This window comes from Condylura cristata, unplaced genomic scaffold (assembly GCF_000260355.1).
Source record: "Condylura cristata isolate star-nosed mole 26May11 unplaced genomic scaffold, ConCri1.0 scaffold00018, whole genome shotgun sequence".
In the NCBI taxonomy this organism is placed as follows: Eukaryota; Metazoa; Chordata; class Mammalia; order Eulipotyphla; family Talpidae; genus Condylura; species Condylura cristata.
The window spans coordinates 13,506,667-13,523,285 of record NW_004567119.1 but is presented as its reverse complement, the minus strand read 5'-3'; the positions used below and the strand labels follow the sequence as shown (position 1 = coordinate 13,523,285).

The 16,619-nt window shown below is 42.5% G+C and overlaps 1 protein-coding gene across 1 annotated transcript in view; it reads right to left on the bottom strand.

Annotated features, from left to right (window-relative positions):
- GUCY1B3 (guanylate cyclase 1, soluble, beta 3) overlaps positions 1-12,172 on the bottom strand; it is a 36,343-nt gene extending 24,171 nt beyond the window's left edge. The window contains exons 1-3 of the mRNA XM_004685347.2: positions 12,057-12,172; positions 11,350-11,423; positions 934-1,034 (exon numbers count right to left, since the gene is read on the bottom strand). Of these exons, the coding sequence (XP_004685404.1) occupies positions 934-1,034; positions 11,350-11,423; positions 12,057-12,059 (178 nt within the window). The 5' untranslated portion in view covers positions 12,060-12,172. The remainder of the gene's footprint in view (positions 1-933; positions 1,035-11,349; positions 11,424-12,056) is intronic.
- Between the last annotated feature and the right edge of the window lie 4,447 nt (positions 12,173-16,619).

Sequence of the window (16,619 nt, the reverse complement as noted above, 5' to 3'; positions counted from 1 at the left end):
CCTAAAATGTTCAGACACTTTTTAAACAGATTTTGACTGATGACACATAATTATCCTCCAAAAGAATTCATCTTGATTTACCTTCAGATTGGAATATATATATATGTATTATATATGCATATATATGTATATGTACTATATATACATATATATGCATATATAAAAAAATTCTTTCATCTGCCCCTGAATTACATTATGGATTTAATTTTTTAAAATTGCCTAATTTATATAAAATTTTTTTCATATTTGTTTCAATTTTGATTTACTATGAGGCTGAATTTTTATTGTATTAACAACTTACCTTTATTTACAATTATTACATTCTGCCAGTTTATAGTATTTATTCTCCTAGCTATATTTGACAAAGCTAAAATGTCTCATTCTATTTTATTCTAACTGTAGCCTACTTTCGAATTAAGCATTCTGAGAATAAGAGAAGCTGTTTTGAGAACTTTTTTCCAAGAAGGCTTTCTTTTGTGAGATTTGCCTTCTTTTCATAAACTTTGTCTTAAGTAGATCTAAATTTCTACTCTTTTACCAATAGCTATAAGAACTTGTGATCACAAAGGAAATGTGGAGATATTTTCTGCAAACTGCTCTAGTATGCTTAACTATGCTGTATACTTAACTATAATAATAACACTGTTATTATTATAATACAACTTACTATACTAATATCAATACTTTTCTCTCTCTCTCTCTGAACACATGATTTTCTGTCAACGGGGGCAGAGAGCTCCTCCATCTGTGTTAGCTTCTAACAGGAATAAAGAACACAACATAGCCTGAGCCTAACGTGAATGTGAGAGCTCCCCCTGGGGGTGAGAGTGGTGCAGTGCACAACCTGCGCACTGAGCAGTGCGATCTTGGACCAGCATTCCTTTGGGCTTTGATGTATAACTTAGTCAAAGAAGGAAACTCATGTAAACTTACTGAGGACTTTGCTTGCAGCAGCAACCAAATCATACGTTTTAGAATCATCATATATTATTCTGACAAGAAACTGTCCTTCTTCATCTAACTGTGCCTCTTTTCTGAAAAACAAAAACAGGAGAAAGAAGGGAAGAGTTGCAATAAAATATTTACTACAGCTACAATGATTATATAAAGCAATGGTTTATAACTGAAATAGGAGTTGTTTTTGACAAATGTCTTTAAATGTAAAGGTCTAGTAATTAAGAAGAAATTATTTCACACCCCTGCATTCCAACCTAATGGTATCTTTAGGCTTATTTTAATAACACTTGCATAGTGCTTTGATCCATCAGACCTGCTATTAAGTATAGTCAATAAACAACTTCAGGCTTCATAGTCAGCAAATATTTGTTGAGTCCACAAATGTGCTAAGTGTGTTCTAGCACTAAGGACAATTTTTAATAATATAAACAAAAATAGCCAGACCATTCAGAACACAGGTATCTGGGCAGGAAGAGACAATAGGCTTAAAGTTAATAAGTAACATATATATATATAATGGTAAGCAGTTTGCAGAAAAATAATGCTGAGTAGGGAGCTCAGGTGCAATAGCCAGGAAGCCTCCCTAGAAGCTGGCAACCGGGTGAATTCTGCAGGGGTTCTGGGAGTAAGCCATGAGCAATCTGGGAAGTGTGTTCTGGGCAAAGAGCATGGCCCAAGGGGGAGATGGGAGCTGCTTGACTATGGGGGTGGGAGGCAATCATCAGGGGCTAAGATGGAAGAGATGGAGAGTCTTGGGCTTTCCGATATGAACAGTGAGGCCAAAGGGCCCAAGTTGAAGGGGTGTATCCTGTTCCTGCATTCGAATCCAGTGAAATCTGGATATATTCTGCAGGCAAATTCAACATGATTTGCTGATGGAATGGCTGCAGGATGAGAGAGAGACCACAGTGAAATCTGGCAGGATTTGTCTTGGGTAGCTGAACTGGGAAAGACTCTTGGAGGTAGACTGGAGTCTAAAACCAAGGGTTGTGTCTTAAACATACTAAGACACGTGAAGGTGAACTGGTAACACCTTCAAATGCACCCTCAGTTTATTACATCCAAGTAGTTCAAATATATGCAGTATTAATGAAAGGAAATCACAGTTATCTTTTTTTTTTAAAGATTTTATTTATTTATGCATACAAGAACTGGGGTACAGGCCAGACATGTGGTGGGGCAGGGGGTGAGAGGATTCACCAGAAACACATTGGAGAACAGAACAGGCAGACTGACTGACTGAAATACACTGCTGAGGAGGGCAGCGGGCCAGTCAGGAGAGGTCTCGTTTTTAATAGTTGTCATGACTACAAAAGAATACTTGTTTTCACAAGGTTTTGGATTATTTTTCTCAAGCAAAAGTCTGAAGGGGAAGGGACCCATTACCCCGAATACTGCCAGTTACAGAAGATAACTGAGCTTAGGGCTTTAGGTAAAGAAGTTTCACATGGAAGGTGAATGATCTTCTGAAATGGGAGGAAATGCACAGAGGCATCATGAAAATGGGGTCTCAAAATAAGGTCTAGTCTGCAGAAAAGGTGAGTTCCCATCAAACCATTGACCTGAAAATGACACCTCAGAGTAGATGCAGATACTTTAAGACCCCAGGAGAACACATACAATGTGTATTCAAGGTGTATTATTCAAAGTAGATGCCTACTTGGAAATAAATCCTGGCATGGTTCCTTTTAATGAGCTCAAGCACATCATCAGTCCTGGTTGTGTCCAGTCATTATTAAAATTGAAATCTTCTACTATGAAACAGATAATTTTATATCATATATAAAAACTGAACATTTTATAAAGAATTAAATATTTTTGGCTTTTTTTCTGAGTGGTAGAGAAGCATTAATGACCTCTGAACTTCCAGTTCCCCAATCTAAGGATTTTTAGTAAATCTAAACCCCAGAAGAAGAGACTTGAGTTTGAAGGAGTCAAGGAGAAAAAATGAGGCCCTGTAGGTGCAGCGAAAGCTTCTGACTCAGACCCTCTTGTAGCTGCTAAAGGTCAGTCCTTTCAAGTAACCTACATGCTAGAAACAGTGACATTAAATGCTCTCATGAGTGACAGAGAGTAAAGCGAGTCATACTACTCTTGATCCATAATTGTAATTTTTTCCTGTGTCCAGCCTGCCCCAAGAGATTCTCATCAATAATTGCTAGATTCAGGAAAACACGTTAAATATTTCATTTGGCGTCGCTTCATCAAACAAATGAATTCAATTAGACCCTGGTGTGTATATCTTTTTCATTCACAGCTCTTCAAAAAATAAATAAGCTATAAAAATTTTGAGGTTCTGATTTTTTTTTTATTAGAAGTGCTGGTTGGTGAGTAAAACCACCTTTCAAAATATGATTCAAAGTCACCTGTCCAAGTGTTTGAATGTTCCAGGAAGAACACAACCAGAAAACGGTCAGTTCTAACATTATGTAAAAGTTATATAAAACATAAATATTAAAATATATATATTGCCCTTGTCCAGACAATTGGCTGCCTTTGGGAAAGATGATCATATGTCCTTCCCCTGGGTAAACCACATTATATGACCATTAGAAGCCGATTTGTGTATAAATCTCTTCTCTGACAATTAACAACTGAATAGTTTGAGGCAGTGTTTTAAACTATTGGAAGTCTCAATTTCTTTATTTATAAAATAAGAAAAAAGAGTAAATATTTTCTATAGTGGGTAGGGGAATTAGATGAGATAGTAAGTATAAAGTATTAAAGACTGTAACTGTGGAATCATACAGTAAGTGTCCAAAATCTGCTAAGCAAAATAAGCCAGGAGGAGATTTCACACGTGTATGTAATGAGAGAAATTAGATGAAGGAACAGGCAAAACTAAACCAAAATAAACCCTAGAAACCTGCCTGTAGGACTCAGGCTACCAGAGGGATAGGGTAAAAGGGGGAACAGCCTCATGGACTGTGGTAGAAAGTATGGATGCCTTGTTGGTGAGCGTGGCATGGAACATATACCTGGACAGGTGAACACCTGGACCCCTGAATCCTATGCAGTGTTGTAAATCAATGGTACCTCAATAAAAAAATGATACAATATAAAAAAAAAAAAAACTAAAAAGACAAACTGAATGACACAGTGTGTGTTCTCATCTGGTTTTTAAATTTAATTTCATCAGTATGAAAGTTTCAGTCTATGTTACTGATCAGTAAACAGCATCACATAGGCCCACAGACACTTGCTAAAGAAGTTGGCCTTTTCCTGAACATAGCCCTATAATTATCTTTTGATAGATGAAATTGGCAACACAATAGCAATGTTTTTAGTCTTGTCATTATGTTCAAGTATGAAGGGAGAGGAAATAAAAGAACTCTGACTCTTCTAAAAGGAAAAGTTTGAAGATTTCATCATACCAATTTATTCATCATAAATTCTGCCTTCAAAAAATATTGTGATGAACATGTATAAGTTTCCTTCTCTGGAAATTAAAAATGAAAGATAATATATATATAATATCTATCAAATTTACTTATATTCACATGAATATATGTATATATGTGTTCATATCTGTATATGTATATGAGAGAAACAATAGCTATCAAATCTAGAGTGCAGTGATATAAAACAGACACTCATCAAAAACCAGCACAAGCACATAATCATAAACTGACCATAACAGGGTGGTCCCCATGAAAAAAGGAAGTTCCAGGTTCCCTGCCCCATCCGAAGGATAGTAGAGCTGAGCAGGGAAAAGAAGCTGAGAGGAGACTGCAGAAGAAAGGAAGCAGGCTGGAGGAAAAAGGCAGCCTGGAGGAGGCACGGAGCAGAGACAGAGATGTGTGAAGAAACTGCAGTTGCTTTTTTGGTCCTGGCCTGGTTGAAACAGATGTGGGTGAGAGGCCCCTGGGGAGGTTAACAATAGCAGCTTTTATCTTGATTTTGATTTTGCTCTTTCCCTCCCAGACTTGTCTGGCTGCTTTTGACACTTTTCTATGGGTCCCTGCTGGAAGGTGCTTTAGACTGTGGCAGGTTTTCAGGCCTTCTGTTGAGCCAATCCTATTTGACAGGATATTTCCCTATGAGGGGACAGGTAACTTTGTGTGCTTGATTTGAAAACTATATTCTCTGAAACTTCCTTTCCATTAAAGGTCTATATGCTTTGTCTTCATGCGGCAAATGGCAGACCTACTTAGAGCAGGTAGGTTTGGGGGTTTCTGGAGTACCCCTCTCCCTGCCCTATAACATGACATGTACTGTAAGGACAAGGCAGATTTAGAGGTAAGAAGATCCTTCCCTTAGGAAGTAACATTTGAGGGGCCTCCCTCATGGTACAAGAGGTCAAAGTGCAGCATTTTGGTGCTATTGTAGCCACCGCAGCATGAGTTCGATCCCCAGCCAGGAAGCTGACCCACATGGCGCAGCAGACCTCTCCTGTCTCACCTGCTGGACCCCTCAGCAATGTGTGTCAGTACATCTGCCTGTCCTGCTCCCCACTCTGTCTCTGATGAATGCTCTCACCCCCCCACCTCTGGCCTGGACTCCAGTTCTGGTATGCATAAATAAATACATCTTTTTTTTTTTTTTTTTTTAAGTAACATTTGACATGTCCATGTCAAAGTGGAGACATATTTAAGCTTTTGGGTGGGGGTGAGAAGACTGAAGAAAGGGCAGACACTTTTGAGCACCATCATTCTTCTGTCCCTGAAACCTGGCCCATGAAGTCAGGGTGCCAAAACAATGGGCCATGAAGACGGCGAAGGGTCCATTTGGGGCTCATCTGAAGACCGATCGCACTGAACTTCAGTAAAGCAACAGTTTACAACGCCGAGATTCGACAAGAAACCACAACAGATGGGAATATGCAGGGATACCAAAGCCTCAGTACAAAGAGATACAAAGACTTCAGATCTTCTCTCCTCTGCCTTGAATAGAAACTTCTTTCACCTGAATAGCTTTTGATATAGAAAGAAAGGTCCCCTTTAGCTAGGAGCAAAGACACCCCCCCACCAGCACACAGTTCCCTCCTTTGTGAACAGGCAGAGAGGTGAATAGACAAGCCGCAAGCCCTCACACCTGAGCTGTCACCTCTGCATTGGGCCAGTTATCCAGGCGCCTCTGCAGTGTCCACTTCCTCGCATGGTTCTCCTATCGCTGCCTGCACTGAGTGACCCATAACTATCACTTGCCAACACGCTGCACAGAAACATTTGCTAAAGCCCATGTTCTGCGGAGAGGTGAGAGAATAGAAAGGACATTGTTCCTTCTGAGCAACCACAATGTTTAGTTACTGTTTGCCATGACCAGGTCTTGGTAATTTTAAGAATAAGACACTTTTAAAATTTCTCCTCTAGTGCCATTTAAATGTCCAGAGCTCCTTCTCTGACACATCAAGTTAATCATATTTTTCTCTGATTTTTAAAGTCTTATCAATTACAGAATTCAGGGAAAATAAAGAGCCACTTTGATTTCAGGCAGGGGAGGAGATGGATGCTTCAGAGCATCAGAGAAAATCCCTGAGATAAGGTTCTGACCTGACTTACTATCTAGGCACAATGCTGCTCAGCAGAGATGGTCCAGGTTCTGGGAGAGCCTGAGGCAGAGAGCACACAGGCAGGAAGATGTAGGGTTTTATGCTGGACATTTAGTTCTTCCTGCAAACAACTTCAAATGTTAGTGAGTTTACCAACTAACACCCTGTGTCTTCCTCTATCTTTCAGGCTAACTGGAGATTTTTCTACAGAGAAATCCTCTGATTTTAATGATGATCAGGTTGACCTATGTTTTGATCTGCATGTTAATTGCTTGTTAATACTCAGGAAATGTCTGAATATGAATATGAACATGAGCATGGGTTTCTTATATATATATATATATATATATATATATTCTTACACACACACACATAATATGCTATATTAACTCCTATCTTGTCTGAAAAAAAAAGTAAACTCAGCATTCGAAGGTTAGGGCCTGACTTTTCAGCTTCCTCTATACAATTTCTTGGCTAGACTTTTAACCTCTTGGAAACTCAGCTTTCTCATTTAAAGAAAAAACATGCAAACATTGAGTCAGAAAGGCCCTCCCTCTTCCAAATGACTGTTGCAGGACTTAGCAGAGCCTACAGAAGAAAAAGGGTTGGGAAATTTCAAGCATCTTCTATAATGTGAAGTACCATTAAACCTTGAGCAAGGATACAGAAAGGCACCAACATTTAATTCGCTGGCCTCACGAATATGAAAATCTGGTTAAAACAAGGCAAATGTGTGATGTGGTTTTATTTGTTTTCATTTGTTTTGATAAAATGAGTATTAAGAACATATGCTGTGTTGCAAGTAACATCCCTAACCGATTAGACAAGGAAGGCTGGGAGAATATAAGGTAGAATGATTCCAAATAGAACCTGCACAGAAAAATAGCAGAATAAAATGCAGAAAGGGCAGTGAGACAAGAGAAACTTGCAAGCAGCCAGCAAGGGCAGCACCAGGGTGCTCATCAAGTTCAAAAAGCCAGTAGCAGTTATGTGATGCGGATTAGGCGTGGAAATGGCAAGGAGGTTATTCCTCAGCCTTGTGTGATGCGAGACCACTTAGCCTGCTGCAGAATGACAACATCAGGGAGCTACTGGTATTTGAAAGGTCTCAAATCTTTCAGTTTTGCTGAAAAGTTGAAAAACTTTGGTCCTAGCATAAAATTAAAAAGCATAACTCTGGCCCTCCCTGATGGTGCAGCGGGTTAAAGCACAGCACTAAGAAGCTAAAGCCACTTCAGCATGAGTTCAAACCCCGCCTGCCAGGGAGGTGACCCACAGGGAGCAACAGACCTCTCTTTTTTTGCCGCTGCTCCCCTCAGCAGTGTACTTCGTTGATCTGCCTGTTCTGCTCCCCACTCTGTCTCTGATGGGTCCTTTCACCGCCCCTGCACCTCTGGCCAGTACCTCAGTTCTGTATGCATAAATAAATAAATCTTTAAATAAATAAATAAATAAATAAACTTCAGTCAAGAATGAAACCACGAATTAATAAATCAAAGGAAGAATGACTAAATGAATATTTGTCCTAATATAAATTAGATAAAGCCACCCTGAACATATATGTGTTTTATGCACACAGGTCACTTACTGAGTCTTGCAGGGGAATTCTTCCAAGTATTGTCAGTGAACACTGTCATAACATTATTTTCAAATATCACACCAAAAATGTTCATCTCAGATCTTCCCGTAAAATTTAGAAGCAGCAATAAATATACCCTATAAACTTTAGAGTTTAAAGCTCTATTAAAATCTATTTTTAACATTTCTTGGCTTTATCCACAGGAGGCAAAATAGCTTTCAGGATGGTAATTTTGTTTGTTTGCTTTTACTTTCAGGCATCCTAGATTTTTGTTTTGTTTCTTTTTTAAATTCATCTTTATGTTCCAATAAAGTTAAATAATCTAAAATTGAACCTAATAAGTTAATTTAAGTAATAACTAGTTTAGCCATGGTACACAGGAGGGTGGGAGTTGGCAGTGCTGATTTAATCAGCTGTTATTTTTGGTTGGGAGGGGCGGTTCTCATCACTCAGGAACCATGGCTTCTTGAAGTAACAGTCTGAAACTAAGAAGAAGCCAACATATTACGTGAGATTTGAACTAGCAGTAGAGACTGCTTTTGCTTTTCCATGTGATCTAAATCAGCGGTCTGCATGCATCAAAGCCAGCTGACCACCTGTTTTTGTTTGGTCAGGACCAAAGAATGATTTTTACATTTTTCATTGAGGTAACATTTGTTTACACTGTTGTTTATGATTTAGCAGTACCAGATCTGCCCTGATTTTTACATCTGCATAGTTACATCTCTTCAATATTGATTCTTGGTCTGAGGTTGTAAATATTTTCAATCTGGCCATTTAAGAGATTGACTAATGTTGGTCTGGACATTTATTCTTTTCCTTAAAGAGACATTTAAATCCCTGGCAAAATGGTTATATTATTGGCTGCCTCATATGCATTTAGAATTTTCTGTGTGGAACCTGTTACTTAGGGTTTTATTTGTCATTAAAGTTTGGTATCCTTTCTCACAAAGGAGGGATGACCATTTCCTACTAGAACCAAAAGCCTTATATAAAATTTTATAAACATCAGTTTGGAATTTTGTATTTACTGAGATGAAAACATTTTTCTTTACTGTATCGTTTTTCATGAAAAGTTAAAATTGAAAGCCTCCTGGACCAATAATCCTTCTGCAGCAGATAAGAGTACTGGGGGAGGAGCGGAATGTCCTGAGGAGACTGAGCTATGCTACTTGAGTCTCCTCGATGAGAAGCTGAAGTACACTCTCCGGCCTAGGCACCCACCTGTACCAAGTGGCAAACGGTGCCACCAAGAAAGATGTTTAGACAATGAAAGCATCCCAGTTAACACCTTGTGACAAACGCTAGTTCAATTAATAATATTGTCTTACAGCTCATATAATCCTTGAAGAAGTAATTTGATAAGATTCTTATGATTTTATTCTAGCAGAAATAATTCCAATGATTCAATTATTCTGTATTTAAGCAGATTAAAAGTGCGCTTTGAAGTGGCTTAAATTTGATAAATTTGTGGCTAAAAATTGATGTTTAGTTAAAAATCAATAACAATAGATGATTATGTTAATTTTGAATTAATTAAAATTAATAAAAAATTAAAAACAGAATGTAACAATATTCTTAGCATGATGCACCAAGGTTAAGTCTTCACATCACTAGAATTTGTATATTTTTAAATATTTTGACCTTATCTGGGGGAAAATGTAGCCAATAAAAACAAGTAGCTTGATACTTCATTTTTGAAATTTCTGATGCATTTTCCAATGAGGTGTAATTTCTCAAGTCTGTTTAAAGTGAATCTAAATTGATACTTTACATTACAAATCTGGTTTAAATATACATCGACTAACTACAATAGCCATCTTTTATGTGCTCTCAAAATTTTAAACCTACTTGTGGTAGGTTTAATTCATGAGACTTTCTGCCTTACAGATAAGAACATCACATGCTGGAGGGTATGTATGTTGCTCTTATAAATTCACAACTTGGCTTTAAAAACAATTCTATTCTAAAGTCACACTGTCTAAAATCCGACTTCAATGTCTGCCTTCTCTATAATTTTGTCTTCCAAGCAAAATTAAAATTATGAAGGTATGAAAAGGGTGAACAGAAAATTCAAGCCCCAAAGTAACCTTTATTATCTAAATTCTTATTGAATTCAACCCTAAATCACCATTTCTCTTTAGAATATGCGCTGTGGGTAACAAATCCGTTACAGAACATGAAGGAAGGCTCACTGGTGCAGCTCCAGGAGAAGGAAACAATTTCCAGTACCTGCTGCTTCATTTTTGTGATTCCCACACAAAGAGATAATTATCAAAATCACTAGCATGTAACTGTATCATATAGCCTGTTAGGAATGATTGCCAACAACTATTGTGTGTCTTGGGGTTGGGGTGGGGGGGAAGGAAACATCACCTATGTGATACACGGAATGAAAAATATTAATAATGACAATATGTTCTCCTCTGCCCAAGGAGCCACTCCCTCCCTGCCCCCTCCCCCAAGGTGACAGACAGTTGTTCTAATGTGAAAATCCACATATTTGGTTTCTGCGTATCTACTGGTTGTGGTTATCTATTACGTAATATAATGTAATGCACCTTTCACCAGAGTGAGACAGAGAAAAAGAGAGAGAATTTTGTTACAATGCAATGCCCACACAGGAGATCCACATTCCAACAGGTTTGAACTTAGGTAACTGGTATTTTCGGTCACGTGCAGACTACTGGGAGCACAACAGGAACCTGGAAACTAAGAGGCTGAAATTAGGGTGCTCTCCTAGTTTCCATCACAGTGGGGGGGGGTGGCGGCGGGGAGTGTGGAGGGATGCCTTTAGGGGGGAATAAAATCGACATGTCACTTTACTTCCGAATAAATACACTCGAGTGTCAAGAGAAGTGAGATTTCACTTATCAGAAGGGCTTAACTATTTGATGTGTAAGTTATAAGGTAGCCGAGGTCGTCTATGCATTTCTAAGACCAGTGTGAGCAAGAATGTCTCTGAGGTCTCTGCGGTCCCCAGAGCCCCTCTCTGCGTGGGAGTCGCCGGCCAGCCCCGGCGCTGCAGCACATTCCCACGCTCAGGCCGGGTCGCGAGGCCGCGGTGACCCCAGGGCGCCTTCCCCAGGCTCTCGCCTTCCCAGCCCCGCGGACACCCCTCGGTTTTGGATCTCAGCTCCGGAGCGTGGGAGCGCAGCTGCAGAGGAGAGCGGCGGCCGGAAGCATCTAGGAGGATGCCCGCCGAGACCTGGCAGGAAGCTGAGCTTGAAGCTGCACGCGGACAGTCCCGGGGCCACCCCGGGACCCACGCGCGAGCACAAGCCGCGCCCGCGCGGGGGGCGGGTGCGGCGCCGTCACTTACTTGACGTCTTCCCACACCTCCGGGCCGTAATTGCGGATCACCAGCAGCTCCAGCGCGTGATTCACAAATCCGTACTGCGGACACAGGGGAAGCCGGTGTCAGGACGCTCTGGAGGTGGGAAGAGGCTCGAGGAAGAGGTTGCAGCCTGCGCTGAGACTCGGCCAGTTTAACCTTGCGCCCCGCCCTCTGGTTCTGCCGTCTTTCGGCCACCGGGTGCTAAAGAGGGGCCCCCTCAGGGCGCAGCCTGCTCCGGGTTCAGGGCCAGCCCCTCCCCGCCATCGCCCCCTTATCCTTGCCACCTTCTTCCCCCCACCCTGCTCACCGATCACCGCTCCGGCACAGGCCGAGCACCCAGGAACGCCTGGCGGAGAGGACGGGGACCAGGCGTCTCCCCAGCCGCCCACGCTCAGCCTCCCACCCCGCAGGGCTGCAGGGGGCTGGAAGCCCCGGCACCTCCGCGGCTCGGCGGCTCCCGGAGCTCCGGAAGCCGAGCGCAGCGCAGCGCAGCGCGGCCGCCGGCCTAGGGCGCGAGGGCACCGAGCGCCGGCGCCGCGACCCCCGCGATCCACCTCCCCGGCCCCGCGCTCAGGCCACCGTCGCGACTGCTCCGGCTCCCCCGCGACAAGTTCCGGTGGCCCCGGGGGTCTCCTGGGGTGGCCAGGCCCGGCCAGGCGTGAGCCCGCGTATCGCCCACCCGCCGCACTCACCATGGTGTCTACGCCCGGAGCCGGGAGGCAGCCCCCCACGACAGGCGCGGCGGGAGGGACCCGGGCGGCGGCGGCGGCGGCGACAGCGCAACAGGACCGCGGCGGCTGCCTGAGGCTGGAGCCAGAGCGCCCCCGGGCCCGCCCTGATTGCCACCTCGTCGCAGCCAATGGCGAGTCGAGCCGCAGGGGCCGGTTGCGGTCTCCCAGTTTTCCACCATTCAGCGGCAGAGGAGGGAATTCGGATGCGCTCAACGCTGCTGCGCTCCAGAGCCTTCCCGCCCCGCCCGGGTGACAGGGCCTGCGTTCGAGGCCGTGGCGATGACGACGACGACCGAGAAGCCCTAGCCGTGTGTCTTCCATCGGTTCAGGACCCGGGAGAACGCAGATGGCGTGGTTCCACCAAAGCATGTTCTGATCCAAAGCAAAAACAGGATGTGTGTGTGCATGTGTGGGTGCACGCGCGTGTTTTGAAGTGGACAGGAGTGGACAGGCCTTAAAAGGAGTATGTCCTCTTGGTCGGCATTCTCCTGTTTATCGTTTCTTTCAGATAAACATTTCCTTTGTGGCTTGGTGCTTCAACAGCTTTTGGCAAATTGAAAGCTAATAATACTAAGCTTAACACATTATTTTTAGTCAAGGAGCCTAGTTGAATGAAACAGCTAAAATTTGCAGTCATGTGATTTGCTGAACATTCTGTCCAAAGCAGCACTGTTACTGAAAGTCCTCAGAAGACGCAGTGATGTTCTAATGTGGATCTGGTGGATCTCTGGCCCATGGCAGAGCTGCCACTCCAGGGGAGTTCTTGATTGTCCAGAATTGGCTTCCCCATAACTAAGAAACTGGAAAAGGTCAAGTGCAAAAGAGCAGACTTAGTTCATCCAGGCCACATTCTAGCAGGTGCTCAAGTTGGTTAATGTTGGAAGCCCCATTTCAAGGAGATGGGAGATACAAGAACCACCTGTGGTAAAAGTCAGTGCTGGCAGGGCATGAGTAGGGAAAGGCTGTTGGGGCAAAGTGAGGAAGGAAAGCAAACATTGCTCTGTGTCACCAGCCTCAAGTGGACCTGGGAAATTGATATATGAGGCTGTGAATAGCTCCCTGTGGTTAAAGAAAATGTTAGCGCACACCTGTATGGCACGTGTATCTCCTGACATATGTTGAAGAATGATCAGAACTAATTATATAGCAAACAAACAAAACTTAAACAAATTCTAATTTCTATCAGTGAGGAATAATTTGGAATCTTTTATACAAAGAAAGGCCTTATACAATATTAAACCATTTTTAATATTAACTACTTTTGTAGTTTTTTAAAGCAAAGCAACATTCCCAAGGACATCCATAATCTCAACCCCATACTCTAATGATGTTCAAATGTGGGTCCGGTGATCTCTGGTGGCATAACACTAGGGAGTTATTGCAACTACTGCAGCACAAATTCAATCCCCAGCCAGGGAGGTGACCCACATGGCCCAGTGGACCACTCCCTTCTTGTTTGCTGCCCCCCTCAGCAGTGTGTTTCAGTACATCTGCCTGTTCCGCTCTCTACTCTGACTCTGGTGAATCCTTTCACACACCCCCGCCTCTGGACTGTACCCCAATTCTCTATATATAAATGAATAAATCATGAAAAAAGAAATGTTTAGAAAAAACTAGAAAAAGAAGATACAGTGTACACACACACACAATGGAATGTTTCCCAGCTATAAGGAAAGATGAAATTTTCCTACTGCAGCAAATAGAAAACCTCAAAGGAATCCTGCACAATGAAATTACTCAGCAAGATATAGACAGGTACTAGACAACCTCACTCATAGAGGTGACGGAAGGCGGCTAGGAAGGCAAGCACAGCCAACCGATCAGGTTTTCCACAACAGGAAGGTCTACTCAATGACAGGAACAAAGACCAGAACCCAAGGTTGGTGACAAATGAACCACATACTTAAACGTTTCTCATAACCTTTAAGGGGCTAGAGTACCCCTGTGAGATTATGTGGAGTAACTGAATAGGCCAAGGAGTCACTATGAAGCCCAAGAGGACAAGATGCAGTTTGACAATCTCTTAGCTGTATCCACCTTGCACATTTAGCTTACTAATCTTCCCTTTCTTATCAAATACAATCTACACATACTATTATGAATTTTCAAACATAGTAAAAATGATGGAAAAGCAGTAAATTGTCCATTAATCCACTTATATAACACATGAGCTTTATGCCTGGATGGGCATTTTATCAGCAACATAAAAGTACCAGTAACCCTGTGTTGATGTGACGAAATCCTACTCATTTTCACTGGCATTGGCTGCAGACCCACTGCATTGAATGTACCCCTTTGTGAGTTTATAACGAATTTATGTTGGAGAAAATGTCATTTAGCCTGCATTTTGAGGGATCTTCAACCACACTTTGCATGGTCCCACGTGCTAGTCCCCCGACCTGGCAAAGAACATCAAACTGAGCAGAAATAAGCAAACCAAACTGTTTTTAACCAGATTCAGGAGCCAATAGAGAGGCTGCACTTGAAGAACCCCAATCCTGATTGAAAGATTGGAGTGCGACATAATATTTGCTCCCCTGGAATGATTCTAATCCTATTTAGTTAAAAAGAAAAAAAAAAAAAGCTTACTTCAAATAGCCATTGTATTTACCAAGTGCCTTCACACCCTGTCTTTTTGTTTTTTTTTCTCCTTTTCATTATTTTATTGTCCCTGAAGGAAATAGAATTTGGGTCATTTTGCATCCGAGGCCCTGAGGAGAAGACGTGTGAGAGACTCTGCCCCAGGGAGGCTTCTCACCTGACCCAGTGACCTTCTTGTTGGCCAGTGACTTCACATCTCTTTTTAAACATTTATTTTTTATGATTTATTCATTTATGCACATAGAATTGGAGTACAGGCCAGTTCTTTCCATCATTATTTTCCTTCATCTGTCTGGTAAATCAAAAGTTGGCGTTTACCATAGTGTCTACTAGACTAAGGAAAATCAAAAGAGAACTTAGGTTCAACTTGGTAACTATGTAAACAGCAAAAAAATAAATAAATAAAAAAGAATGTTAGTTTATAAAAATAAATAAGTTCCGTGCACTGGACCTTGCGTATGACCCCCCCAATCACAGCCTGGGAGAGGTATAACAAAGCAAGGCGGAAGGAATCCAAAGAAGCTTAATGTTCTTCTCCCTTTCTAAATATGGGTATGGCTTGGGAAGTGGGCAAATGTAGGTTGAAATGTTTACTGGCAGCCCACTCACGTTGGAGGAATGATGGCTGTTAGCATACCGTGTCCCCTAATAAAGTTACCCCTCACACAAACTGAGGGGCTGTTGTTGGCCCTTCAGATTGAAAAGTCTGATGAAGAAAATCTCTGGAAGACATTTTAAAATGCACATTCCTGGGCTTGTGGTTCTAATTGATGAGTCTGTGGCTGTTTCCTGGAATCTACAACTTTAACAAGTAGCCTTTTCCTGCAATGATTCTAGAGCAGGTCCGTTGTCTGGTTCCAGGTGAAGTTAGTAGTTACTCCTGTTCTCTCCCCAATGCCATATTGAAAATGCAAAGACCCCAGCGTCCGGGGAGCTCCTTGTGATAAAACACAAGCGAAATTTAAGCTGTTTGCAGCAGCTCCAGGAAAGCTCTGTGCAGGCTATTTTCGGCTCTGGCAACGGTGAGCTCCTGTTAGTGATCGTTTGGCAGGGACCCTACTCATAATGCAAGACAACCTGAACAGAAGCGGCCCCAATCTTCCTATGACTGGGTGGAAGTGCTGGTGTGCCAGAAATGATTGTCCAGAGCCTCAGATTCAAAGAAGATGAGTCTTTCCAGGACCTTTTCACAGTCCCGCTTGCAGCCCAATAGAGTGGCATCCTCTCTCCAGCCTTTAAGAAACTCCCAGTGTTCCTGCTCCGGCCGGCAGTAACACGCTTCCTTGTTTGGGTGCAGCTGGCCTGGCATGATCTGCCTCCCCCATCTGGGAACCAACCAGGCTGGTAATAGGGAGGACATTTTTGGTTATAACTCACATGAGTTTTTGTTTTTCTGGAGATAAGGAGTCCTGGGTCCTGGTGAAGTTCACTCAACAAATGATAGACACTCCAGTCCCTTGTCAGCGAGGAGAGGGGGCGATATACCCACAACTCAGAGGCTTAGTTGGGCTGCTGCTTTAAGAGTCTTCCTTCAGGTGGCAGGTAAAATGGGGAAGGGGTTCAGTTTTATGGTGATAGATGGGACTAGACTTGTGCTCATTGTGTTGTATTTATAGATATTAAAATGTAAACCTTACACCTGAAAAATGGAATATAACACATATGTGTGTTTTAAAAGATATTAGCATCCTAACCAAAGACTCGTAGGCATCCAGAATTGTGAGAAATAAAATTCTGTTGCTTACAATAAAAAAAGAAAGAAAGAGGGCCCTCCCTGGTGGCGCAGTGGGTTAAAGCACTGCACTAAGAAGCCGGAGCCACTTCTGCATGAGTTCGATTCCCGCCTGCCCCGGAGGTGACCACATGGCATGGCAGACCTCTCCTGGAAAATGGAATATAACACATATGTGTGTTTTAAAAGAT